General features: G+C 58.1%; 1 protein-coding gene across 1 annotated transcript in view; it reads right to left on the reverse strand.

Annotated features, from left to right (window-relative positions):
- SPTBN5 (spectrin beta, non-erythrocytic 5) overlaps positions 1-25291 on the reverse strand; it is a 47044-nt gene that overhangs the window by 370 nt on the left and 21383 nt on the right. Inside the window, 44 exon segments of the mRNA XM_073241707.1 lie at positions 493-635; positions 2175-2300; positions 2439-2530; positions 2630-2716; positions 3025-3096; positions 3346-3486; positions 3839-3943; positions 4125-4301; positions 4550-4739; positions 4883-5100; positions 5343-5498; positions 6359-6553; positions 6795-6999; positions 7118-7314; positions 7795-8007; positions 8252-8438; positions 8605-8861; positions 8943-9080; positions 9666-9812; positions 9949-10039; positions 11849-12021; positions 12665-12742; positions 12998-13186; positions 13369-13531; positions 13793-13914; positions 14081-14194; positions 14977-15091; positions 15171-15286; positions 16838-16933; positions 17124-17315; positions 17462-17611; positions 18064-18231; positions 18656-18760; positions 18990-19139; positions 19292-19495; positions 20657-20836; positions 21053-21163; positions 21270-21384; positions 22142-22287; positions 22544-22679; positions 23056-23213; positions 24134-24250; positions 24495-24695; positions 24918-25104. Of these exon segments, the coding sequence (XP_073097808.1) occupies positions 493-635; positions 2175-2300; positions 2439-2530; positions 2630-2716; positions 3025-3096; positions 3346-3486; positions 3839-3943; positions 4125-4301; positions 4550-4739; positions 4883-5100; positions 5343-5498; positions 6359-6553; positions 6795-6999; positions 7118-7314; positions 7795-8007; positions 8252-8438; positions 8605-8861; positions 8943-9080; positions 9666-9812; positions 9949-10039; positions 11849-12021; positions 12665-12742; positions 12998-13186; positions 13369-13531; positions 13793-13914; positions 14081-14194; positions 14977-15091; positions 15171-15286; positions 16838-16933; positions 17124-17315; positions 17462-17611; positions 18064-18231; positions 18656-18760; positions 18990-19139; positions 19292-19495; positions 20657-20836; positions 21053-21163; positions 21270-21384; positions 22142-22287; positions 22544-22679; positions 23056-23213; positions 24134-24250; positions 24495-24695; positions 24918-25104 (6623 nt within the window).

The following is a 25291-nucleotide window of genomic DNA, read 5'->3' on the forward strand; positions in this document are numbered from 1 at the left end:
AATACATCATCTGAATTGTGAATTGGAACTCTGGGGCCCTGCAGGAGTGGGAGTGCATAATTATACCAGAGACCATAACTGGGGCTGCCACCTGGGACCACTGAATGCTCCTCAGGCACGAGGCGGTGTGGTGTCTCCGTGTGGGTGTGCAGGTTATATCTCTGTGCAGGTTTGTCTGTGTGTGTAAATGAGACTGTGTGGGTCTTGGAGTCTGTGTGTATTTGGATGACATCCTGGCTCCTGGCCCTTTCTAGGGTGGGTAAGGCTCCCTTTTCCCATGGAGCAGGTAGGGGTCCCTGCACTGGGGAAAGCGGAGGGGATGAAGGGGGAGAGGAAGGGCAGGAACAAGGGTGCAGGAGGGTTCTGGCTGTCCTGCAAGAAGGCTCCATTTTGCAGAGGAACAGGAGAGCAAGGACTGAGGGATGTGTGGGCCCCAGGTGGAGCCAGGCAAGTGTTCTAGCATTTGCAGAGGGAAACGGGGGTACCCCTCACCTTGGGTCTCCCCTGAGCTGGAAGGGCGGTGGGAACCTTGGGCAGTTTCCTTTGCAGGGACAGCCATCTGCAGGAACTCCAAGGGCTGCAAGGGGCTATCAGTGCACACAGGCGGCTCCCTCAGCCAGGAAGGTGGGGGACAGCTGTGGAATCTGGGGAAAGGGAGCCTTGTGGCCTAGAGGCTGTTGTCCGTGCTGAGTGAGCAGGGGTTTGCATCAGACAGGGTGGATGCTAGGATTTGCTATTTCTCAGGGGTAGTGGAGGCTCTTGAATGGGGGTGGGGGTGCGGATTTCCCCACACCTGGCATTGTAGGTCTGAGTCCCAGGACCCTGGGCTTAAGAGGGCAATTACGATGGGGCCCTCTCTGTCCTCTGCCTCCCACCCCCCTTATGGCCTAATACCTCCGCTGCTGTCTGCTCACTCCGGAACAGGCTCAGGGAACTGCCTCCCAAGGCCCCACAGTGCCAGTTGTGGAGGCTCAGGACTCTTTTGCCCATCTACATACTCAGGTGCCCTACCTGAGCGAAGTGGCTGTGATGGGTACCCTCTCAGCAGCACGCTTAGCTGGGAAACCCATAGGTCGAGCTCTGAGCTCTGGGCTCAGACTGTGAACTGCCGAGCAAAGAAAGAACCATTAGCCTTGGCCCAGAGGCAAGGTTAACTCCCTGAATGATCCTGATCCCCTGAAATCCTAGCCCCAAAGCAATGGTGTTGGGAAGAGGGGCCTCTGGGAAGCAGTTAGGTCCCCAGTGTGGAGCCTTTATACAAGAGACCCTAGAGAGCAACCTCGCCCTTCTAACGTGTGGATATGGTGAGAGGGCAGCTGTCTGCAACCTGGTACCTTGATCTTGGACTTCCAGCCTCCAGAACTGAGAAATAAGCATCTGTGTTTATAACCTACCAGTCTGCAGTATTTTTTTTAGTAGCCCCAACGGACTAAGACACTCCTGCTTCTGGAGGCACCATATGCACCAAGCTGTGCCCAGCAGAGTGAACACTCGGGCCAGGACTCCCCCAGGGCATCCTGCCTCCTAGAAGACCGAATGCATACAGGCTAAGGATGGCTCAGGCAGAGGGCATTCTGAAGACACTCAAGATCCCTTTGGGATTCTGCAAGGACAGTCTCAGGGAGAGCCCAGGGGAAGAGAGACAGTGGGAGGAATGGAGCCAGGACCCCCGAGACTGAGAGGAACAGGCGGGACACTCTGGGCCAGAGCCCCCAACAGCCAGTCATACCCTTCCTCTCCATGAAGAGCCTATCTGATCACAATGATGCGAGATCCCAAGGGTGCTATGTGTCCCTCCTGGTAGAAGAACTGGGCCTGGCCACTGTCTACAAGACACCCCAAGGGAGTTGCGTTCAGAGCTCTTTGAGGACCAGAGAGAGAGGGCCCCAGGATAGTGCATGAGGATCCTAGTAGGAAGGGCTCAAGGGAATCCAAACAGCAGACTCCAAAGAGGGTATAATAGGACCAGGAGCAGCCCCGGGGTCAAGCTTGGCACCCCTGCTACTAGTTAGCCATGTGATTTCTGGCAAGTTGCTTACCCTCTCTGATCCTTAAATTCTCAGAAAAAATAATCCCACTTACCTCTCAGGCTATAGAAGTATCAGATGTGAAACTTCTGAGGCATAAAACAGCAACAGCCTGGAGCTGAGGAATCGATGCCTCCCACCCAGCACCCCCCTCCAGCCCCCAGGCTTCCCCTGAGCCCACCTGCTGTGCTGCTGCTGCTGACGGCTCCATGCCGGCTCTCAGCCTGCTTCTCAGATGGTGCTGTGAACAGGATCTCCACCCTGCTGCTCTGCCTGCCACCCAGGCAGCCATGGGTCGGTCAAGCTCTTTGCCTCCCATGGGGGGCCCTCCCCCTGGGCTCTTGGAAGGCTGTGCCTGCTCGGCCGCGCATCCTGGGGCCAGTGTCTCTCTCCCCCCAATGCGGCCCTCACCGTAAGGAGAAACTGTGCTCCATGCCATGGTGCTCCCTCACCCTCTCACACTGGATTCCTGCGAGGTCCAGGGTGGCTGCAGAAGCCACGTTCTGAGGAGAGATGATGGGCAGGGGTCACCATGGCCATCTCTGCTCTTACGATGGGGCCCTCTCTGTCCTCTGCCTCCCACCCCCCTTATGGCCTAATACCTCCGCTGCTGTCTGCTCACTCCGGAACAGGCTCAGGGAACTGCCTCCCAAGGCCCCACGTCGGCCATCCCAGGGGCTCGAGCGGGGCTGTGGAGAGAGGGCAGTGAGGTGGCACTAGTTGCACACAGAGGAGAGGCTACAGCCTTGTCAAAGCCTTTGCGTTTCTGGAGGCTCCCAGGAAAAGTCCTGGATTGGGCCAAGGTGCCCATGGCAAAGAGGGAGCCAGGGGGTGACTTTCGGGGAAAAAAGTTGGGAAGGAAGAGGGTCCCCCCCTGATCTGGGAGGGGGTGGAAGTTGTGAAGTGGGTCTGCCACAGTGCCGTGGTGCCTGCCCTCGGCGCCCTGTGTGGGGCTGTGGTGGGGAGCTGCCTGGAGAAGGAATCTCCTGGTTCTTACCTGCCTCTCTCCAGGCAAGAGCTGCTGCTTAAGCTCTAAAAATCCTTCCATGGTGGGGGTACCCTTTGCATCCTGAAAAATTAAGATGGGGCTAAGGAAACATCAGGACCAGCACAGAGAACAAGGACCCCTTCTGGAAGGTGGGCTGGGTGTCTACTCCCTGACCTCATTCCTCATGACCCCTGGCTTGTGGCCCTGTCCGTCTGGCTCCGGGGTGTGGGCCCTTATCCCCTCAGCCCCAGCTCCGCTGGGCTCCTGCTGCTCGGCTGTGTGCTCCAGGGGGGCGCCGGTGGTGTGGGGCGGGCATGCCCTGATGGGGACACCTCGCTGCAGGTCCTCCGCCTCGGCCTGCTGTACTCCTGGCTGCCAGCTTGCAGAGGACCTCTGCTGGAGGGAGGTCAGTCCACAGCCAGCTCTCCCGGGCTGTAGTCCCTTCACCTGCTGCAGCAACTTCCCTTCCACCTGGGGGAAGAAGCAAGGTGAATCAGGTCTGGGCCCAGGGCCACACGCCCCACCTCTCCTCACCTAGTTGCTCCACCCAGAGAGCCCATCTCCGCAGTGTTTTCTGTATTTTCCTGCTTCAGCTCAGGGGACTTCCCTATCATCCTAGCCTGGAGTGGCATCCTAGCCTACCAGGACACAGGGGTGACAGGACACTGCAGCTGGCAAGGAAAGAAGAGGGCCTTCCTGGAGGATCAGATGTGGGCTCAGTGCCCTGGGGAGCCCCCAACTCTAAGGCCAAGACCAGGACTGCTCCCTCCTCCAGTCCTCAAGCCCCTAACTCCCTGTGGACCCCGCCCCGCCCTCTGCTCACCCCTGTCTTCCTCTGCAGTTGGGCAAACTTCTCTTCCTGGGCTGCCAGCAGCTTTTCTAAGTCCTGGTGTCTGTGGAGCAGCAACTCCACATCTGACACTGAGTTCTGGGGAGAAGCAGGCCAGGGTGAGGTCCAGCTCCGGGTGCCGAGAGCCTCCCCTCCCCCTCTGCAGCCTGGCCTAGGTGGCCATTGAGCAGAGGCGCAGCAGGACCTGCCCTTGGCTGGAGCTGCCAGACTGTGCAGCCCACTAAAGGTGCAGCTGGCTGAAGGGCAGGGCCTAGCTCACCCCACAGTTGGGGTCCAGCAGGAGGTCTTCCCGGGAGGCCAGCCAGGTCTCGGCCTGGTCCAGCCCCTGCCGCAGCTTCTGCAGGCCCCAGCTCTCCTCACAGCACTCCTGGTGCAGGGCACAGGCCTCCTTGAGTGACTGTAGCTGCCTTTCCAGCTCCTGCAGACACTCTGTCACCTGGTTGTGGGGGGAAGCTGTGGGTGAGTGGCTTAGGCAGAGCCACCTGGGTAGGGAGGGACTGGGGTGCCAGCAGAGGTGTTGGGGCCAGGACAAGACTGAGCCTGGACACCCCCTTGTCTGCCTCTCTCTCCCCTCCCCTTGCCTGACCTTCCTCTCCCACTGGTTCCACTTCTGCTAGGGGCTCTGAAGCCTTCGGTAGTTGGGCTCCTCCCCCAGCTCAACCCCAGGCCCACCCCTGCTCATACCTCTGGGGACATGAAGTGGCCTTTGCCCACCAGCTGTTGCCCTTCCTGCTGTACATCCTGGGCTTGAAGGCAGCACTCCTTGATTTCTTGCCCCAGTTCCTCATACTGCCTGAGGAGCCACTCAGCCCCTGCCACATCCCCAGCCAGCTTCTCTGAGGACATCAATGCCTGCTTCTCCTGGGCCCATGCTCTGCAGGGCAGGGACAGAAAGCTGCTGTCAGGACCAGGAGGGCAGTGTCAGGGGGTGGGCAGGGCCGGAGCTGCACAGAGTGTGGGGACCCCCCATCTTGCGGGGCACAACTAAGCCAATAGCCAGGGCAGGATGCCACCTACAGCAGTTCCCGACAGCGTCCGAGGAAGGCATGGCCCTTGGCAGCCTGCTCCAGCTGCTGACCTCGCTCCTGGGCCTTTGCCTCCAGGGTCACCCAGGCCTCCTGCACCTCAGCCAGTCGCTCAGCCAGGCCCTCCTGAGCTGCAGGGTATAGCTGGCCCAGTCGGCAGGCCTCTGTCTGCACCTGTGCCACCTCCTTCTTGATAGCTGTCAGTTCCCTCTGCTGCCAGAACACAGAATTAGGCCTCAGCCCCTAGCACCCTGATAATGCATGATCCTCATTCAGGGAGCACCAGCTCCTCTTTGAGTAGCCCCACTCTGCTTCCCAGACTCTCCCAGGCCGCCTCTGCTCTGCTCTACAGGCTGGGCAAGCAGTCCCTGGGCTGGGAGGGGCCTCCCCTCTCCCTTCTGTGCCCAGGGAAGGGCTCGGGACAGGCGGGCCACAGGAGCAGGGGCTCTTACCTCCAGGCACCTGTGCTGCTGCTGGAGGGTCTGCACCGAAGACATGCTGCGGCCATGGGTGTCTCGTGCCATCAGGGTGGCTTTCTCCTTCATCCAGCCCTGGAGCTTAGCTGCCACCTCTTCAAAGTTATGGACCTCATGGGCTGCAGTCAGGTTCTAGGAGAGGAGGGAGGGCCTGCTCTGGGCTGAGCTCCTTTCTCCCCTGGAGACATGGCTTCCTGGGCCACTTCCTTTCAACTAGGAGGACTGGGGGGCTTGGTGCCTTGTTTATTACCACCAGGTATGGAAAATTCCTAGATGGGGCAGCTGCTCAATGGATGTGTGATGTTACTGATGATGAGGTAGGGCCCCAGAGGGCTCTCTGTGATGACAGGGTTAACTCTGCCGGAAAGCGGAGGTGGAGGCTCTGGAGTGGGTGGAGTCGGGTGCACCTGAGGGAGAGGTAGATTTGGGGGGGTGGCTGGCTGAGGAAGAGAGGGTCAGCTCAGGAGGCTGCCCAGGCCAGAACCCTCAGAGATGGCAGCAGTGAGCTGCGGGGTCTGTCCAGGGCTCAGGGAGCTGGGCTGCTTTTTTAGAAACCACCAACTGAGGCTGAGAAGAAAGGTGGTAGAGAAACTGAAGATGCACTTGGCAGACAAAGCCACTCAGAGCGTTTGGATTAGAAGAGGGAGGGAGTGGAGGGCAGGAGCCTCTGACAGCGAGCTCTCGCCTGGTTAATTGTGTATGATTAAGTGTGTATCAACATGCATGCGTCTGAATGAGATGGAAGCCTGTGTTTAGAGGAGGCTTTGAGGGGGTCAGAAGTTGACCAGGCGTGCTTTCTGCTTCTCCCTGGAGGGGTGAGCTGCACTAAGAGGAAGCCAGATAGGTGGAGAGGGCTGCAGGTGGAAGCCTTTGAGACTACCTATATGCTTGGCGCTGGGAGTTAGAGGCAGCCACCTCCTGCCACACACACTCACACAGTCTACTTGTCGCTGCCCCTCGGCTGCCCCCGGCCTGGCCTTGGGGTTACCTACCTGTTTGCGAGTTTTTATTGCTCTGTCCAGCCTCTCCCAGGCGGCCTCAATGCGACTCCGCTGGGCTTGAATCCGGGGATAGCACCTGGGGGCTGCACGTTCCAGGGAGTCTGCCAGCTCCTTTAGGGCCTGCACCTTGGCCTGCCCCAGGCTCTGAACTTCTTTTCTGAAAGCATCAAACTTCTCTTCCAGTACCTGCAAGGGTGTGGGGCCGGGAAGGGTCACTCTAGAGGTGACAGCCAGCAGCTCTTACGGCTCACAAAGCTAGGTAGGATGTGCCAGTTCTGAAGTCCCTCAGCCCTGGCTGTAGAACCATAGATCGCCCACGTCCCTTCTGCTCACCTCCTCGCCTCACTCTCATTCCCCAGTGTACACTTTCTTTGCCCTTGCTCAGCCTCAATCCAGTCTCCCCCAGGTTCGCTCAGGAGTGACTCACCTTGACAGCCTCCAGGTCCTGCCCGTAGTCCTGGGACTCGGCAGTGGCCACCTTGCTGGCCAGCCAGGAGTTGAGGAACAGGGCCTCCCGCTCCAGTCGGTGTAGCTGCAGCTGCTCCTGCAGGCCTTGCCCCCTGTCCTCTGCTTTCTGCAGCAGCCTTGAATGGGCTTCCCTCACCATCCGCACCTGGGCCAGCACCCTGGGGCTGTGGCAGGAAGGACGACCTGACTGGAGCCCTTCCTTTCCAGGCAGGAGCAGCCTGGCTCCCCTCTGCAGGGAGTGCCCTCCCTCTTACTCCCTAGGTGGGCCTGGTTCTGACCCACCTTTCTGGGTTCTGCCTGCTCTCCAGGAGGACTGCTGTCTGCTGCAGCCTCTTGATGTGCGTGCTGAACCCCTGCAGGTTCCTCCTGGTGGCCTCCAGCCGCCGCAGGAAGGCCTGTGTGTCTTCGGCCCTCTGGCCCATATCCTCAATATCCAGGGCACAGCCCTGTTCTTCCAGCCAGGACGTGGCCTCCAGGAGCTGGGTGACAGATGGGGACAGTTTTCCCTAGATGATGCCCTAGGGCTCCCAGCTCTGAGTGCATGGCCTCAAGATTTAGAGCAGTGTTTCTTAACTTGGCTACACCTTAAAATCATCTGAGAACTCTTAAAAATGCCCTGTACCTGGCTCTCAACCCTAAAGATTATGATTTAATTTCCTTAATGAAAGCAGAGGCTGAGTATCATTTCTTTAAGGTTCCAGGTGACTCTGATGTAGAGCATTGATTGAGAATTTCTGGTTTAGAAGAAACAGCAAAACAGAACAAAACTCACCTAGTGGCCTGTTTTTCTGGGAAACATGCAGAGGGAAGACCTTGGGGGAAGGAAACCACTCAGTGGGGGTAACAGAAGATGCACAGGGTGTCTGGAGCCCCCCAGGGGGTTACCTTCCAGGGCTGTGATCACACTGGGTGTCCTTATGCCCAGGCCCGCCCTTCTGTGCTTCGCATCACCCCCTCACCTCTGTCAGGACCTGCTGGGTCTCCTGAGCCTGTTGCAGCCGCTGCCACCTCTGTGCAGCCTCTGCCCGCAGGCAGCCCATGGCGTCCTCTAGCTGCTGCACCCGGGCAGCCACGTCACAGGCAGCAAAGTGCCCAGCCTGCACGAGCTTGTGTCCTGTGTCCACCACTGCCCAGGTGAGAGCCTCGTGACTGTGCATCTCACTCTCCAGGTTCTGTGGGGTTGGGGAAGACAGGATGGGGACGCTGCTGGGCACTCCTCGCGGGGCCCCAGGGTGTGCCTGAAGCCTCATGGGCTCCCACAGACTTGCCTCTGAGGAGCAGCCTGTCCTTGTGACCAGCAAAGAATCCAGCGTGCACCAAAGCCCCCCGGGGGCAGAGGGCTCCTGGCACCACTGGCTGCTTGAGCCTCTCATATGTCTAAGGGCAGACCCTCCCCATCCCAGGGCAGGCCCACACCTGGTGCTGCTTTTGCAGGTGCCACACGGCACTCAGGCTCTGGCCGTAGTCCTGGGCAGCAGCCAGGGACAGCTTCTCCTGCACCCAGGCCATCTCCTCATCGGCATCCCTGAGGAACTGCAGGAGGAGGCTCCAGGCCTCCAGAGCTGCTCTGCGCTCCCACAGGGGCTCCTGTAGGCTTTCGAACCTGCAGGAGTGGGAGGCAGGCCAGGGTGGGTGGTGACCATGGTCATCAGTATTAGGGCCAACTGTGACCTGGAGCTGGCCTCCTCTGTGCCCCTCTCTGTGCCCTGAGGAGACGAGCTGGGGGCAGAGAGGAGGAGGGTGAGGAGGACTCATACAAGCAGATCTACCTGTGAAGCAGCCGCTGGGCCTGATCTTCCACGTCTTGGGCAATGCAGCAGTCTTCCTGTATAAAGGCTTGCACCTGGCCCAGCAGGGCCTGGGCCTGCCTGGCCTGCCTGTCCACTGCTGCCTCCAGCTCTCCCTGTGCCTCCAGCAGCTCGTCTAGCCCAGGCTGGTCCTGGTCCATGATGGGGACTCTCAGCTTGATCTCAATGGGCTCCAGCCAGCACTGCAGCTCCTCCACACTCCGCTGTAGATACAGGGCCTGGAGCAGAACATGAGGTGGGCCTGAGGATGACAGCCCCAGCACCACCTCCCGCCTGCTCCGAAGCCTGCAAAGCCTCACCTTGCAGGCCTCCCGTAGCCTGGCTGCCTTCCTCTGGCAGTCAGCCTGCAGCTTGTCCCAGAGCTCTCCCAGCTCCTGTAGCCGCTCCTGAATGGTGTCCGAGGCCGGGTGGCCGTCCTGTAGCAGCCTCTGCCCCTCCTATAGCCACAACACGACACCCACCCTCATGGGCTCAGGATGTTGATGCCAGGGCACTTGGGTGGGCTCTGACCACCGGCCCCTCAGTGGCAGAGTCTCTGCATGCTGGCTGTGTGATCTTAACTTCTCTGAGCTCATTATCCTTATCCATATAATGGAGATAATAATGGTTATTTGTTTAAGTGAGAAAAAACATTTAAAATTCTTAGTGGGCACTTTATATTAGAGGAAGCCAGCCTGGGGTCAAGGCCTACCCTTTGTGGGAGATGGTAAATTTAAAAGGTGCTACACGTTGACTCCTTTACCCACGGGATTACTGCTGTGCCCTGACTGTCCTCTAATGACTTTCCAAGATATGTCTTGACCTGATGGTTTTAAAAACTGCCTAACATTCGTGAGAAGGCTCTATTTGGAGAAGGTGCCCAGGGAAGTTCCTACTTCCCACAGCCTTTGGTGCTTAGCATGGTGCTTATTTATATACAGAAAACACTTGATGACCGTCGGCCATCTGGGGTTCAGAGCGGGCTGCCAGGGCTGTGGGGCTGCCCCGTGCTCCGGCCTGCACGTCCTGGGGTCCCCGCTCACCATCTGCAGCCACTGCCGGTGGCGTGCACTGGTGTCCAGCTCAGCCTGGAGGTTCTGCAGCTTCCACAGCTGTGCCTGCAGCGCACCCAGGTCCTGCCAGTCTTCTTCCAGAGCCACCAGGTGCCTGTCCCTCAACCACATGGCCCCCTGGGCACAGGGCAAGGACCAGCTCTATTGCCTAGGGCTCTCCCCTCCCCTCAGCCTCTGGGGTGACAAGAGGGAGGGTGGTCTCTCCCTGGGGCGACTCCTTCCTCCCCCAGTGACTGCCCACCCCAAGGGGAACCTCATAGGAGTCCTGCAGGAGGGTCTGCAGCTGCTGGAGCTCCTCCAGCCGGTGACGGCGGGCCCCAGCCAGCTCCAGGAGGGCCTTCTTCCTGTCAGAATGAGGGTCTCGTGAGGTCTCCCCAGGACCTGAAGTGGTGCCCATGCATAACCATGCCCTTCCAGCCTAGAACAGCCTTTCTTGTGTATTGATATACCCTGAGTTGGGGGTTTCCTTTGAACTGGAGACATCTGCCTTCCCCTCTTTATTAGTGTCTGTTAAAGGCTGAACTGTGTCCTCCCAAATCCGTATGTTGAAGCTCTAATCTCCAGGACCTCAGAATGCAACTGTATTTGAAGATAGGATCTTTAAAGAGGTAATTAGGTTACAATGAGCTATTAGGATGGGCCCTAATCTGATATGACTAGTATCCTTATAAGAAGAGATTAGGATGCAGACAAACATGTGAGGACCATGTGTAGAAACAGCAAGACCACCATCTACAGGCCTAGGAGAGGCCTCAGCAGAAACCATTCCTGCTGACATCTTGATGGAAAGCTTCCAGCCTCCAGAACTGTGAGAAATTAAAAGTCTGTTGTTTAAGTTGCCGAGTCTATGGTATTTTGTTCAAGAAGCCCTAGCACACTAATATTCTGTCTAAACCACTTTTTTGATCATGGTCTATTATTAGTAAGAATTTTATGAGCAGGCACCCTCCAGATATATATATTTGTGTGTGTGCATGTCCATACATATATACTGATTTATATATGTGTGCCTCTGTATGAATATATTTACATTGACATATGCACAAAAATAGAAATTACAAATAGAATTATTCTATTTATAAAATAAATAGAAATACTCCCTGCCTGCCCTGGGTTCCACACACATATCCCACAAGCATAGTGCCCACATTGGTGTGAGAGTGAACCCTTGTCTCTCCCTGTGGGGGCCTCCAAAGGGAGAGGGAGGCAAGGGGGATGCAGAGAGGCTTGACAGAATGGGGACACCCCCTAGAGGATGCCAGAAGCCTGGAGGGGAGGAGTCAGGGTGGCACTGTCCTGGGGTACAGCCAGGTCTGCAGGAATCACCTAAGGTGGCAGAGCAGGGAGACAACAGTGACCAGCAAACCAACATTTGCCTCTGTCATCAAAGACCTTGGTGGAGCACGCCTGCAAGGAGGAGGGGGTGGCATGGCCTGCCTGCAGGCAATTAGCGCGAGAAGCCACAAACTTTATGGGTCCTGGTGGGCAGTCTGGGAAGGACAGAGGCCTCTGTCGGTCTGAGATCTGCTTTTGGCCAAATCTGTCTCAATCCAAATGTCTGAGGGGCTGGATGAGGCAGCTGAGCCAGATGGGCCCTATGAGGACCAAAGGCAGAGTCTCGTGTCTCGTAAGCTGTGCAGCTTCAGTTAAGTGAGTATAAGACACCTGCCAACCTGCCTGAGTGCCAGACAGTGCGCTGGGACATCAAGGGAACCTTTTCAATCCTCACCACACCTCTAAGAGCCAGCATTGCTGTCCCCTCCTTGTAGATATGAGACTCTGCAAGGAATCTGCCCAAGTTCTGCCATGAGCACACAGCATAGGAACTCAGGGCTCTCCTCCTAGCCCTGCGCTTAGCTTCTGTGCTCCGCTACTGCTGTTTCCTTAGGTCCTTTCTCTTCTACTTTCCCAGGGTATGCTTCTTTGTAAGACTCCCCGTTATCTCAGCTGGGTGACTGTGTGCTGTGGGACTCCTATAACGGGCTGACATACTGTACGGCTGGGAGTGGTGGGGGACTAGCATCTCACCTCAGTCCTTGGGAAAGGCTGGTGAGCCTGGGCTAAGAGGTAGAAGGGCAGGAAGGGGAGAGCCAGATGCCCAATGCCCACACCATCCCGCCCACAGCTTCCCTCAGCCCCAAAACAGTAGGTACCTTAGGAGCAGGGCCTGGCACCGGCCCAGGGTGCTCTGGGCCTCGGGGTGCCCACCCGACTGCAGGCTGTGGGCTGTGGCCTCCAGCATGTTGATCTTTTCTGCCTGTGCCTCCAGGACCTGCTCAAGTGCCTTGTGCTTCCACCAGAGGGTGTCCACATTGGCCAAGGAGTCCTGGTGGGAGTGGGGAGGCCGATGCTGTTCATGGGGCCACCCCCTCCCCACTGCAAGCTATCTGCTTCCCCACCTAGAGCCATTCCACCACACACTCTCCCAAATGGTGAGTGATCTGCCCGAACATACCCCTTCAATTCCTCAAGGCTGTATAGGCCCGAGGACAGTGACTCAACCTGAGAAGGTGCTGGGGGTATGGGTCAGATGTCAGAATTTCCAGGGCAGGTGGAGCTTTTCCCATAACAGTAATTCTTTCCCCCACACTCCCAGTGAGAGAGACTACACCAGCACAGGCCAGGCCAGCATCTGGTTATTCTCTGAGCTCTCCCATGAGTCAGGCTCACCTGCCAGAGAGGTTGGGACAGTGGTGGGGAGATCAAACCTCCGGGTGTAAGGAAGTGAGGAGAGCAGAGGTGAGAAGGGTGGTGGGATGGAGGCAAGAAGGGGTCAAGGGCCACACCTTACCTGTTGAGCTCCCATGGCATGCCCCATGGGGCCTAAGCCCAGCGCATAAGAGTGGACATGACGGATGGGTAAGGGACTGCTTAATGACTGACTTGGTAAGGGAGATCAGGCAGCACTGGCTGGTTTGATCCTGAATGCTACACTTGCAAACCCTCTCTCACTCCTGTTGAACACCTACCCCCAGACCCTCACTGGCTGAGCAGGCTTCCTGGCTGCATAGCCAACTTTCCATCTGTTCCACGGAACTCAGGACCAGCTATTGTGAAAGGAAAAGGCAAGAGAAAGTGAGCAGAGGTCTAGTCACTGCAGGTGGAGTGATCCTCTTGGTGGCCCAGTGGCAAGACCAGGGACATCAGGTCTGACTCCACAATAGGCAAGACTTGTAGTGGACAGCTGAGCGGTGGGTGCTGGGAAAAGCCCCTGGCACACCAGCCCTCTGCCTTTGGCTTTGACCAGGGGCAGTGGGGTTAGTGCAGGCCTCTGTGGTGGGGGCAGGATGGAGGCTGCCTACCTGCAGCTCCAATGCCTGCTGCAGCTGGAGCTGGTGCTTCTGCCAGGCTGCTTCCAGGCTGTTTAGCTCTTGGTCTAAACCAGTCAGGGCTTGTTGTATGTCAGGGGCAGATGGGTGTCCAGCTGTAAGCAATCGCTGTCCATTGCTTCGGGCCAGCTTGATGCTGTCCATTCGGGAGTCCAGCTCGGCCTGTAATAGGACTGGGTTCAGATCCTGAGGCTGAGGCTCAGTGGGAGGGAGGCAGCCCAGTGGAAAGACAACTGAGGGGGTGGTGTGGAAGAGGGTAAAGGCAGAAAAGGACTGAAGGGAAAGTCGGGGTCACCGTACGGGAAAGGGCAGAGAGAAGGAAAGGCCCCAGTCCTGCCACTCACCTTGAGCTCCTGGTGCTCATTCAGCATGCGCTGGGCCTCCGCAGGGCTGCTGGGGGTGCTTCGGCCCCCCATCTCAGCCTGCAGCCTCTGGGCCCAGAGCAGCAATTCCTGCAGCACTGCCTGCAGTTTCTGAGCTTGGTGCCACGCATCCAGAGACTCCCTCCTGCACAGGGTCCAGAAGCCAGTCTGGGGCCGCTGAGCCCCTCTCCCCTGTGCCCACCAGTGCATTCTGTCCCTGAGTCCCCTCAGCCAAAGAGGGGCCCCTGGGCTGGGTGGTTATTTGTGGTTATTTGTAAGGATGGTGATTATTTGAAGGATGGACGCAGACTCTCTGGGGAAAACAGGGGCTGAGCAGAGGTGTGGGGGTTGAGGTCAGGGGACGGGTCAGTGCGGGCAGTGAGGGAAAGAGGCCAGGGCTTTGTACCACTTCTGGGCCCTGCTCTGGAGCCGCCTCCAGCTGTCCATCATCTCCCGCTGCTTGCTGCCGAGGCTGGGGGCTGCCCCAGGGCTTCTCTGACAGAGGAGCTCCACCTCATGCTCTAGGGGCTGGGGTAAGCCAGGGTCAGGGGAACCCCCAGCTGTAGGAAGCCCCCAGCCTGTGGGTGCACAGCAGAGCAGACCTGGCTGGCTCTTGAGATCCTAAGCCCCCACCCTCAGCATGCCTGCCCAGGGTCCCTCAGAGGAGGTCCTGCCCGCACGCCCAGCTGCACACCTCCACCCGGGCCTGGATGAGGACCAGTTCCTGCTCCAACTCCCCATGTCTCCATATCAGCCTCTGCACGCTCTCCAGATCTTTCCCATGGCCCAGGGCCTGGACCAGAGTGGCCTAGGGAGGAATGGGGTGTTACTGGCTTGGCCTTTGCTCCAGCTCGTCCGTCACTGCAGAGGGACCACCAGCCACAGGGATTCTGTGTGGAAAGCAAGCACCCGGCCCAGTTCCCTCTCCAGGGCCCTCCGTGGGCTGGAGCAGGGTGCTGACCCTGACCAGAGGTCCCTTCCCTTCCTTCTGTGGAGGAGGAAGACTCCCGGGAGAGACAAGGGGTCCAAGTTCCCTCTGAGGTGGCAACCTCCACTCGTGCAGTGCTCCCATGTAGACTGTCTCATTTGACTCTCATTGATTTGGGGAACTGGGCACAGACAGCCAGCCTGGCTGGTTGAGGTAGGAACCAGATGAATAAAAATAGCTGGACAGAGCCCTTTGCGTGCACTGAACAGCACGCCACCATCTGTTTCACATGGGGCTTCTCGGGCTGCAAAACACTTCTTCCCTTCTGCCTCTATTAGCTTTGGCTGGTGTGTCCTAGGTTGCTCACACAACCCTGTGGGAACCTCCTTAAGTTCTGAGATTGCTCAAGGATAAAAGAGGAAACGGTGTATGGGATGCCTGTGGGGGAGAAGGGAGCCGAGTGGGCCTGCCACTGGGCCGGCAAAGTCTCTGAGAGCCCCTGGCGGTCTGTCTCCCTGATGGGCCCCTGGTGGGTCCTACCTCCAAGCACCCCAGCTGAAGGGGAGGTGGGGGCGAGGAGCGAGACCCAGGGGAGACTCGGGGGTGTGAGGGCTCACCCTAACCATGCCCCACACCCCACCACTTTCCCTGTCACTGCTTACCTTCTCCCTAATCTGCTCAGTGATGTCATCCAGCTCTCGCGACAATGTGTGTGTCTGCAGGGCCCCTTCCAGCTGCTGCTGGTACTGGAGCAGGTTACCATGGAAATTGCTCCACCTGGCAGAGAGGGTGAGGGGCTGTCTGAGGAGGCCTGCAGCCCCCTCCTGGCCCCATTGCCTCCCGCTCAGGGACTGGCCTGCGGTTGAGCTGGTGTCGCCTTTGGCAGATGGTCTTGACTTGCTCAGGGTCCTTGCTCTTGAGCTGAAGGGACAAGTCATTGATGCTCCTGATGTGGGTGTCATCCAGTGTGTCCTGTGATGATGCAGGGCATTAGTGATGCCCGCTCTGAGCCCCTTCTTTGCACTGCAGTCAGCACTTGGAGGGTCTGCTCAGGTCGAGCAGGCAGGAGAAGTAGCAAGTCTGGGAAGCGGAGGCAACTGCTTCCTCTACCGTGGCCACCCATCCTATGTGTGCCAGGGGCGGCGAGCAAGATACCCGTGGGCTGGCAGCCCCAGAGCTGTCCGTAAGGCTAGGCAATGTGCTCCTGGTGGGGAGCGCAGGGAGGAGGGCAGGCACACACCTATCAATGGCAGCTTTATAAGTTAGAATGCAGCTTCTCGGGATAAGAACTGCAAAGTGAGGGGTGGAATGAAATGGCAATTTGGGCCTTCTGGGGTTTGGGTATCTCCACCCCAAAAACTCATTGGTCTGAGGCTGCACTGCTGACGCTGTGTGGGGCTTACAGGTAGATGGGGAGGGGCTCTGACAGCAGGTTTCCTGCCCTGTGTAGAAGCAGCTGGCCTGTGTAGAGCTTGTGCACATTTCCCTGGGAAGTGCTCACATGACGGCAGGGAAGGGGATTTCTCTCCTTTTGTAGCTGCTAGAGCAGAGCTCAGAGGCTCAGCCGCTTATGTGTGGCAGAGCCAGGATTCAAGCCCAGCTCCTAAATTCTATTTAGTGCTCTTTCTACTACAGCATCTGGCAGAGTGGCTGTGAAACTCCACCATTAGCAAAGGACATCTTAGATTAGAGCACTGTAGCCTTTTAAAAATTCATATATACTTACATCAGGGGGATGAGGTTAACATATTCGGTCTCTAACTACTGATTGTAAATACCTTTGTCCAATTTCTTTCCTCTGTGCCACATAAGAGAAATAGATTTGGGGGCTGAGAACTTGAGATGCTGAATGAGAGTTATGAGCAGCTGCAGGTTACTGATTATCCACTACACCCAGGAATACATGCACCCTTTTTTTTTTTATGAGAGGGCATCTCTCATATTTATTGATCAAATGGTTGTTAACAATAAAATTCTGTATAGGGGACTCAATGCACAATCATTAATCAACCCCAAGCCTAATTCTCAACAGTCTCCAATCTTCTGAAGCATAACAAACAAGTTCTTACATGGCATGCACCCTTATTTTTAAAATTTGAAATAAATACTGATGCACAGGAAACTGCAGAAGTAGAGAAGTCCCATGTACCATTCTCCCAGCCTCCCCGATGGTAGCATCTTACATATCTATAGTGTAATATGAAAGCCAGGAACTGGGCTTTGCTATAACTATGAACTAGACTGCAGACTTTATTAGAGTTCATCAGCTTCCACATGCACTCACCTGTGTGCGTGTGTGGAGGGGTGGAGAGGTATAGGTCTTTGCAGTTTTATCACATGTATAGATTCATGTAACTACCACCAAATATGTATGCTCTGTTACCTATAGGGTAGGTGTTATCCCCATTTTAAGGATGAAGAAACAAAGGCTTGGCCAGATGAGGGACCCTGCCTGAGCACATGCAGGTAGTAAGTATGGGGCCCAGGTGGCTTGCTGACCTCTCCCAGGCAGGGCCCCCTTACCCCGGCCCAGACTCCTGGGAACTGGCGGAGCCGCCTGTGGAGCCGCTGGCAGCTCTCAAGGTCCTGGCCCAGGTCACAAGCGTTCACCACCATATCCTGTGGAGGGTCGAGAAAGCAGCACGCTGAGCACCAGGCTCCAGTGCCTGGAGCCCCTGAGCACCCAGCTGCTGGGGTAGTGTCTGGGCGGGATGCAGCTTTGGGAATTGCCTGCTGGGGTTCCTGTCAGGGAGCTGCAGGCCTGGAGCTCTCCCACCCCCAGCTCTGTCCCTGCCCAGCTGGGGCTCACCATCTCCCGGATCCAGGCCTCTGCAAGGTCTACCCTCTGCAGGAACGCCAGGAAGTTCTGCTGGTCCTCCACGTCCTGGCGCCGGAGAGCCACAGCCTGCCTCAGCCTCTCCCAGCGCTCCCACAGGGCCTGCAGCCTCTGGGGGACCTCTCCTGTCTGAGGGTGGCTCTGTGCCAGGAGAGCTTCACCCTCCTGGGGAGAGAAGGGACACCAGAAAATCTTGCCTGTCGCCCTTCTGCCTGCTTTTCTGCCATCGCAGGCTCACTTAAGACCTTCCCCCATGGCCATCTTGGAGTCCACACTTGGGGCAGGGCGGACACCTGAGGCCTGACTGTTACCTTGGTGACAGAGGTTACGACCTCCTCCTGGGCCTGGATTTCAGCCTCAAGGGCCTGCTGCTTCTGCAGGCATCTCGACTTATCTTTCAGGTTCCCAGGAGGGATTGGCTCTTTCAACTGCTGGATCTGTTCCTGGATCCAGTCCTCGGCCTGGTGGGGGTGGGGACATGCATCCTGTGAGGCTGATACTGCCTGGGTCCATGGAGATGCCCCATAGATGCCCAGAGGCAGAGCTGGGCAGTGCCTGGTAGGTGAGATCCAGTGGTTCTGCCCAGGCCCAGCTGGTCCCCCAATCACAGGAAGGGGCTGGGAAGGGCCTTTGGGTGGAAACTCATTTTAGAGGTGAGGCTTGCCTACTCTGTTTCTTCCCCCTGCCTTCCTTTGCCCTGGCCCCTCAAGAGCTCAGGAAACTGTGGAGTCTTCAGACCAAATGTTCTGGGCTCCAGCATGGCCTCTGGGAAAGCCATTTAACTCCCCAAACTCCAGTGTCCTCATCATGGAGTTGTGGTGAGGTCTGAATGAACCAGTAAAGGTGAATGTGACCTGGAAACCATAAAATGTGGCCCCTGTGGAAGGCGTTGTGCTGGTGGTGGCCCTCTGACCTGGGTCACAGCCCTGGTGAAGCCAGTCATCAGCAGAGAGGTGTGCAGCGCACGTCCCCGGCTCTCTGCCAGTTCCTTTACTCGAGCCCGACGCTCCAGGACTGCGCTGAGCAGGCCCTGCACCCTGGGGCTCCTGAGCGTCTTCACCTGCTCACACAGAGCTGCCTCCTGGGGGTGGGGGTGGGGGTGGGAGGCACAGCCTGCTGTTCTCCTAGGCCAGGGAGGCTGGAGCAGGGGCTGGCCCACCGGAAGCCCTTCCCCAGCCCTGCATGGCCTGGGGCTGGCCAATCCTCCCAGCAAGCCAGGACAAAGCCTCCCAGCTCCACAGTGACCGTGTCATGTGGAGCCAAGCAGCCCCACGTCCCTGCAGTGTGATCCACCCCATCCCAGGCCCTCTCCTTGAGCCGCATGTCCAACTCTGCCCAGTCAGGCCCAACCAGCCCCCCAGCCCCCCAGGCTGCCCTTGTACACCTGTACATCAGCATTACCCGTGGGTATACACCAAGTACCTGTGTCCCCCATTCAGAACTCCCGGACTCCCCTGTCCCAACTCCCACCTCTGGCCATGCCCCAGGAAGCCCCAGCCTATCACCTTCTCATCTTGGGCCGTCAGCACCTTCTGGAAGGTCTCATGCTTGCGTATCAACTGCTCCACCTCTTCCACTGAGCTCCCCAGGGCACTGGTTTTCAGGGAGACCTGCATCAGCCCGTGGAAAAGTCAGAGGCCATCAGGGACCATCTGGACAGCTGCCCCCTCCCCCACCTGCAGCTGTCTGTGCTGAGGCAGTGCACAGCCTCTGGGCTCCACACCAGAAGTTCTGCTGGTCCTCCAGCAGACTGTGGAAAAGTCAGAGCCCCAGGAAGCAAGGAAGTGAGTCAGGGAGAGGGGAGGCAGGGAGAAGAGGGGGGACGTGTGGGGGACCCACCTCCTGGGCCGAGAGGGTCTGGTCTAGGCGGTCAAGCTTTCTGAGGAAGAGCTGCTCGCGGGACCTGGCCTGCAGCCTCTCGTACTGCTGTCCCCAGGCCTGGAACACCTGCTCACGCTGCTCCTTCAGGGCTCGCAGCCCTTCCTGGACCTGGGGGCGGGCAGCAGGGGGCCTCCCTGGGGAGAGCCGCATGGACACGACAAGCACATCCTAAGGGGAGCCTCTGAGGAGAGACTAGCTGTGGCACAGTGGTGCCAGGCATGAGGCAGGGAAGGCTGGGGGCACCAGAGAAAGGGGCCCACCTCCATGATGGGAGTCCCTACAGCCATAAGCGCCTGCTGGCCCAGCTGGGTGGCCCTCTGCTGCAGCCCCTCCTGGGCCTCTAGCTCTGCCCGGAGCTGCTGGTGGGCACTGAGCTTTAGCAGGCCACTGCTGGGCTCCAGGGCGCTCTCCTCTACCTGCAGCTCCTGCCTCACACCAGCTGCCCAGGAGGTGTAGTCCTGCACCTGGATCCCAGAGAGATGGAGGGAAAGAGCTGGGTGAGGGCTGGGCTGGGTGGCCGAGAACCAGGCCCTGAGGCACAACTACCACTGCCTGGATCCACTCACACAGCTGGAGTGGCCTGAGATGTCCCAGGTCAGAGCCTCAGGTGGGGCTCCCAGGGACTCCTGGACAGGGTTCCACACTGTCATCCACCCCAGTCACCCCGGGTGCACTGCCCGCCGCCTGACCGGCCTTCCTGTGCCCCTGCCCATGACTCCTCTCTAGCCTTTGCTTCTGTTGCCATTCCTACTCAGAACTCCCTTCTCCCTTCCTTCCATCTCTTCCAAGCTCCCGTTCTTCAAGGGCCAATGCCTGCTTTGCCTCGTGCAGCCTTCCCGGGCACCTCGCTACCTCACTGCTTGCCTTGTCCTCTGGGTTTCTGATTTAATATCTACAAACTGTCTTCTGTTGATTTGTGTACAAACATGATATTAGAGTTGGAAGGGCCTTGGATCCTAGTCCAAACATTTCATTGCATAGATGAGGAAGGGTAAATGGCATGATCTGTGAGAAGGAGTTTTGTGTACTCTAGAAACAAATAGGGTAGCCATCTAGGGTTAAGTGGATTGGTCAAGGCCACTCTGCTGGAAAGTGGTAGAGCCAGGGCACTATACCCAAGCCTTTTTGCAGTGTTATAGTTTGGGCCTCCTGGTCTACCAGGTACCAGGACCTGGGGACTCCTGGGACTGTATGGGGTACTAGGCTCATCTCTCCAGCTAGATAGTCAATGAACACAGCCATTCCACCTTACATAGCTTCAATATCACCCTCCTCTCTCCACCCATGTTCAGGAGATGCTGGCTGATCCAGAGGCCACTATCTAGGACATTTACATCTCATGATATGGGCTTTCTTGGGCCATTTTTATTCCCCCAGCCCTGGCTGGCACCCCTATTTCCCAATTGCCCTGTTATTCACTTGGGCTGGCATTGACCCAAATCTAAGAGTCACAGCTATGCCCCTTGTGCTCAGCCCTCTGACTAGCCAGATGGACATTCAGACATGCCCGTGCTCTTCTACCTTGTGTCCACACTTGCTTTCCCTCCAGAGCTGTAGGGCCTCATGAGCACATGCACGTGCAAAGTGCAGCCCACACACACAGCCCAAGGGGAAGGGGCCCTCACCGCTGTGTGGAAGTGGGCCAGGAGGAGTGCCTGCTTCAGTCGGGCCCTGCGCTGCTCCATCTGCAGCTTCAGGGCCTCCCAAGCCTGCACCAGAGCCTGCTGTCTCTGCTGCACGGCAACGGCCTGAGGCCCTGGACACAACTTCTGCACTGTGTCTCCGGCCTCCAGCAGTTCCTGCAGCTGGGCTCAGGGTAAGGTAGAGGAGGGAAGGGTCACATTCCCCTAGAGGCTGAAGGGCCTGCACATCTCCTAAGCCCTTTCATCTCCACACCCTGCCAAGCAGAAGGGGCCCAAATGGTGGACCTGAGGGAGGATGGGGAATCTAGATGAATAGATGGGCAGGCCTGAGAAGACTGCAGGGGCCTGACTGGGAGAGGCACCCAGACATGGGCTCACCTGCCACTCAGGGCCCACAAGTTCACGTTCCAGCCCCTCGTGTCTCCTCAGCTGGGCCTCCAGCCCATGCAGGTCTGGAGCTATGTCACTGGGAAGGCTTGTGGCTTTCTCCTGAGGAGAGGAGATGGCCAAGGGGATCCGGAATGGAAGGAGGGGCATTGAGCCTGGGGTTGATCCACTTCTAGAAAGAATCCCCTCCGTCCCTCTGGGCTCACACCTGGACCTGGGTGAGGGCTTCCAACAGATCTCTGTGAACCTTGAGGGTGATCTCAGCATCTCGGAGCAGGGAGCCTTGGGCCTGGGTCAGCTCCTGCAGCTCTGTCCAGGCAGCCCTGCCCCAGGCATGCAGAAGACCAGCAGCATATTAGCCATTGATCCAGCAGCTCATTCTGCCCCTTCTCTAGGTCTGGTCAGCCCTCTTCTTCTGTGGGCTGCACCCAAGACTGGCCCAGAGCTCCCCTTCTTACCACCCTGTCCTGCCTCTGGCCCTGCCTGCGAACCTCCCTCCTTGGAGTCTGTCTTTCCAGCTTTACCATGAGTTCAGTCCTTTGTTGCTACTGTACTCAGTGCTTAGTTGATTTCAATGTCTTGTGATACTCCTGTCGTGTGTGTTCTAGTCTCAATACGCCAACCAGATTACAAATGTTCAAGGGCAGAAGCTGCATCCTCTCTCCATTTCTCATTTGCTCAGCTAACTGTCACTGAGCTCCTAAGGCTTCCACCAGTCTGGGCTCCATGCCAGGGGTTATGAACAGGTTATGACCCTGGCTCAAAGCTTACAGGCTGTGGGTGGATCCACACCAGCCAGGTGGGCAGCGAGGCAGTCTTGTTCTAGCTCCTTCTCAAAGTCTGGGAGCTAATGGCCTGAAAAAGTACCCCAGGGGTCCAGATGGACTCTCTGACATGCCCACCCAGGCTTGCCTCCCTGTGGCTGGCACAGCTGCCTGGGAACCAGCCCTCTCCCCAGACTCCTTGTGGGCAGGCAGAGCCAGTGTGGCCTTCAGAGCTACGGCCCTCTCTTAGCACTCCAGAAGCGGCCCAGCATGCTCCCTAAATCCGCAGCCCCGGCCTGGCCCACTGGGCACTCACTGCAGATCCTGCTGCCTCTGATGGGCCTGGGGGGCGGCACTGTGCCCACACTCCAGCAGGCTCTCCACCAGCTGTTGGCAGGCTGCCACCCACGGACCGCCCATCTCCACCTGGTGCTGAAACCTTGCATACTTGGTGCAGAGGTGCTGAGGAGAAGAGGGGAGTGGGTGACAGGGTGAGCCCCAGCTGGTGAGGCAGCAAGCAGCCTGGGAAGTGAGGTGGCTTGGGTGCCGTCTGGGCAATGAAAGGTTAGACAGCCACAGAGCCTGCCCACTTTGCTCAGAAGGCTTCTGCTCAGCCAGGGCTCACGACATCCGCAGCCCAGCACAGCCAGCCGCACCCCGCCCCAGCCGTCCCCAGCATGTGCCTCGGGACTCCTGCCTTGCCCAGCCCTCTGCTCACCAGGATGTGCTCGTGGTCCTCGCCAAGGCTCTCTCCTCCTCTGGCCACCTGCTTCTGGCTCTCCAGCCAGCCCTGCAGCTCCTCAGCCTCCCTCGTGAACTCATGCAGTGTCAGAGTCCCTGCCAGCTCCCGGTCCCTGTGGGGAGAGCCCACAGTTCTGCAGAAGCTAGTGGCCCACCTGGCTGGGGCCAGCCGGCCCAGCAAGAGCAGTGACCTGGAGGTCATTCACGGTCTCTGCCCTGCCGGCAGCTCTGGAGGCAAGAAGTAGGCGTAAGGAAGATGGCGGGGGGCAGCTAAGGATGCAGACGAGGGGAAGGGACAGAGAGCTGGGAGCTAGAGGTGCCAGCTTCTGCCCAGTGGGCTCTCACTATTTATGGGAAGAGGTGAGCAGCGAACATCAAGGACTCATCTGACACGCCTCTGAGGCCTGAGCCCATGGGTTTCGACTCAGGGTCATGGTACAGAACAGTCAGCTGTGCCCCTGTACCCCGAGTGGGCACAGTGTCCCTCACCGTGTGGCTGCCAACTCCTGCAGTGCCTGCAGCTGCTTCCGGAGCCTCTCCTGAACCACACACAGCTGCTCACCGGCCTTGGGGCCAGTGAGGATTTGGGCCCTCTGGTCAAGTTTCTCCATCAAGCTCCAGTGAAGAACCAGCTCCTGCTGTAGGGCCTGCCAGCACACAGGGACCCATGCCAGGCTCAGACTGGGTGACTCATTCATCTAAACAGCCACCCCCACCCGTCTACCCACTCATAGATCCACATGTCCCTCCACCCCCAGCCATCCGTGCTGTCCATTATGCACCTACTCCACACTGGTGGGGTTCTTACTGCTCCATAACAGTGAAGACACAGTCTGTGCCTGCAGAGGGCTTGCTATTTAGGGGGATGGGTGGGTGCCGGGTGATCTGGGCCGAGGAAGGGAGGGTACAGGAGGCACTGCCCTGGGCCCAAGAGCACAGAAGAAGAGATGCACAGAGAGTCCTCAGGGATAGGACCCTGAAACCCCGACGATTGGGGCTACCAGAAAAGGGCCCAGACAAGAGGACACTTCGGTGCCAACAGGAACCCCAACGGCTGCAGGGCGGGTCCTGAGACTCCCATCCCAGGAAGGAGATGGCACTCCAGGCCTCCCGCCTTTGATCAGGGGCAGCTTGTTGGGGGAGGCAGGTTTCAGGAGGGCACTGGGTAAACCCAAAGGATGATATTCAAATATGGGAGGAAGAACCCGTGGAAGACGGGGAGAAGGCTAGAGCAGGCGGTCCTGAGATAAGGAGTGGAGAGAAGCAAAAAGGGGACCCCCCCGCCGAGGCCACGGGGTGTAGACTAGTAAAGAGACTACTGCAGGGGGAGGGCCTCTGCAAAGGGACTGCCTCTAAGAAGGGGACTGCTGGGGCTGAGCGTGGCCCTGCAGGGGCCGGGCAGGGGTGGGAAGGGCTGGCCGCATCTTCAGGCAGAAAGAGCAGGGTTCTGTGCCTCTGAGAAGCAGGATGCATGCTCTGGGAGTGGGATAGACCCTTTCCTCATGGCTCACCGTCACCCTACCATTACCTCAGTCCAGACGGTGTGGGGATGCTCAGGACACCGTACCTGGTGCTTCTCGATGAGCCTGATGGTGGTGGCCTCATCTCTCCCGCAGTCCTGACTCCTCACCATCAGCTGTTTCTCTTCCACCCAGTCCTCCAGCTCTGATGCATCCAGAAAATACTGCCAAGAATGGTGCCAACTTACCTTGATAATCTCAGAAGGGACCCTCCATCACCTCTTGGGGACATCACGCTAGACTGTCCATCAGCCAGCATAAAGAGGCTTCTGTCCCAACATGGGGACCAGCTCTTGGGCCAGAGTTCTCACCACTGACCCACCCCGAGAGCTCCAGGTCCCACGGGCCTCAGTCAGAGCCTGCCCAACTGTTGCCACTCCCCCTGACCCTGTGCTCTCTGCATCCTACCTGCTGGAGAGCAACAGCCTGCTGCAGGCACCGGGCCTGTGCGTCACAAGTCTGCTGCAGCTCTACCCAGTGGCCTTGCAGCTTCTGGCACTGCTCCGTGATGCGCAGGGCCTGAGGGTGCCCTGAGGCTGCTAGGCTCCATCCAGACCCTAGCACCTGTTGCACCTGTCCCTGGTGGGCTTTTACCTTTGCCTGGAGCTCCTGCCACAGAACAGCAAGAGGGGCTGCCACCTCCACTGTGCCCTTAGCCACAGGGGGCCTGGAATGGAGCCATGGATGTGGCTGTGGGCCTCACTGTGGGAAAACTAGACAGATAGCTGGGGGCACAGATTTGGAAATCAGGACACCTTGAGTAGTGACAGAGGGCTTCTAAGGTCTGGGAATGGGACCTCAGGGATTCGGGGAGGAAAAGGGGGCCCTTGCCTCGTGCTTGCGGAGAAGGCTCCGGGCCCTGTCTGAGCACTTGGAGTGGCTGGTGGAGCCAGCACTGGGCATGTGGTCAGCCACCCACGTGAGCTCTGTGTTGCTCACTTGGTAGAAGCGGTACAGCGTGACTGAGGCCTGCAGCTGCAAGCGCCGCGCAGCCAGATGTCCCTGAAGGGACTTGAACCTGGGTGGAAGCAGAGGAGATAGGAGAGGCTGGGGACAAGTGAGAAGCAGGCCAGCAGTCTTTTCCTCTGTCCGGCCTAGGAACCCTGGGGAACAAGGCAGGGGGCTGGGGAAAGCCTTACCCGACGGGGGCAGGGCAGCTGGGGAAGGCCCGGACCCAGCTGCCCTGCCTGACCTCAGGCGTAGGA

Source organism: Manis javanica, chromosome 8 (genome assembly GCF_040802235.1).
Source record: "Manis javanica isolate MJ-LG chromosome 8, MJ_LKY, whole genome shotgun sequence".
Classification (NCBI taxonomy): domain Eukaryota; kingdom Metazoa; phylum Chordata; class Mammalia; order Pholidota; family Manidae; genus Manis; species Manis javanica.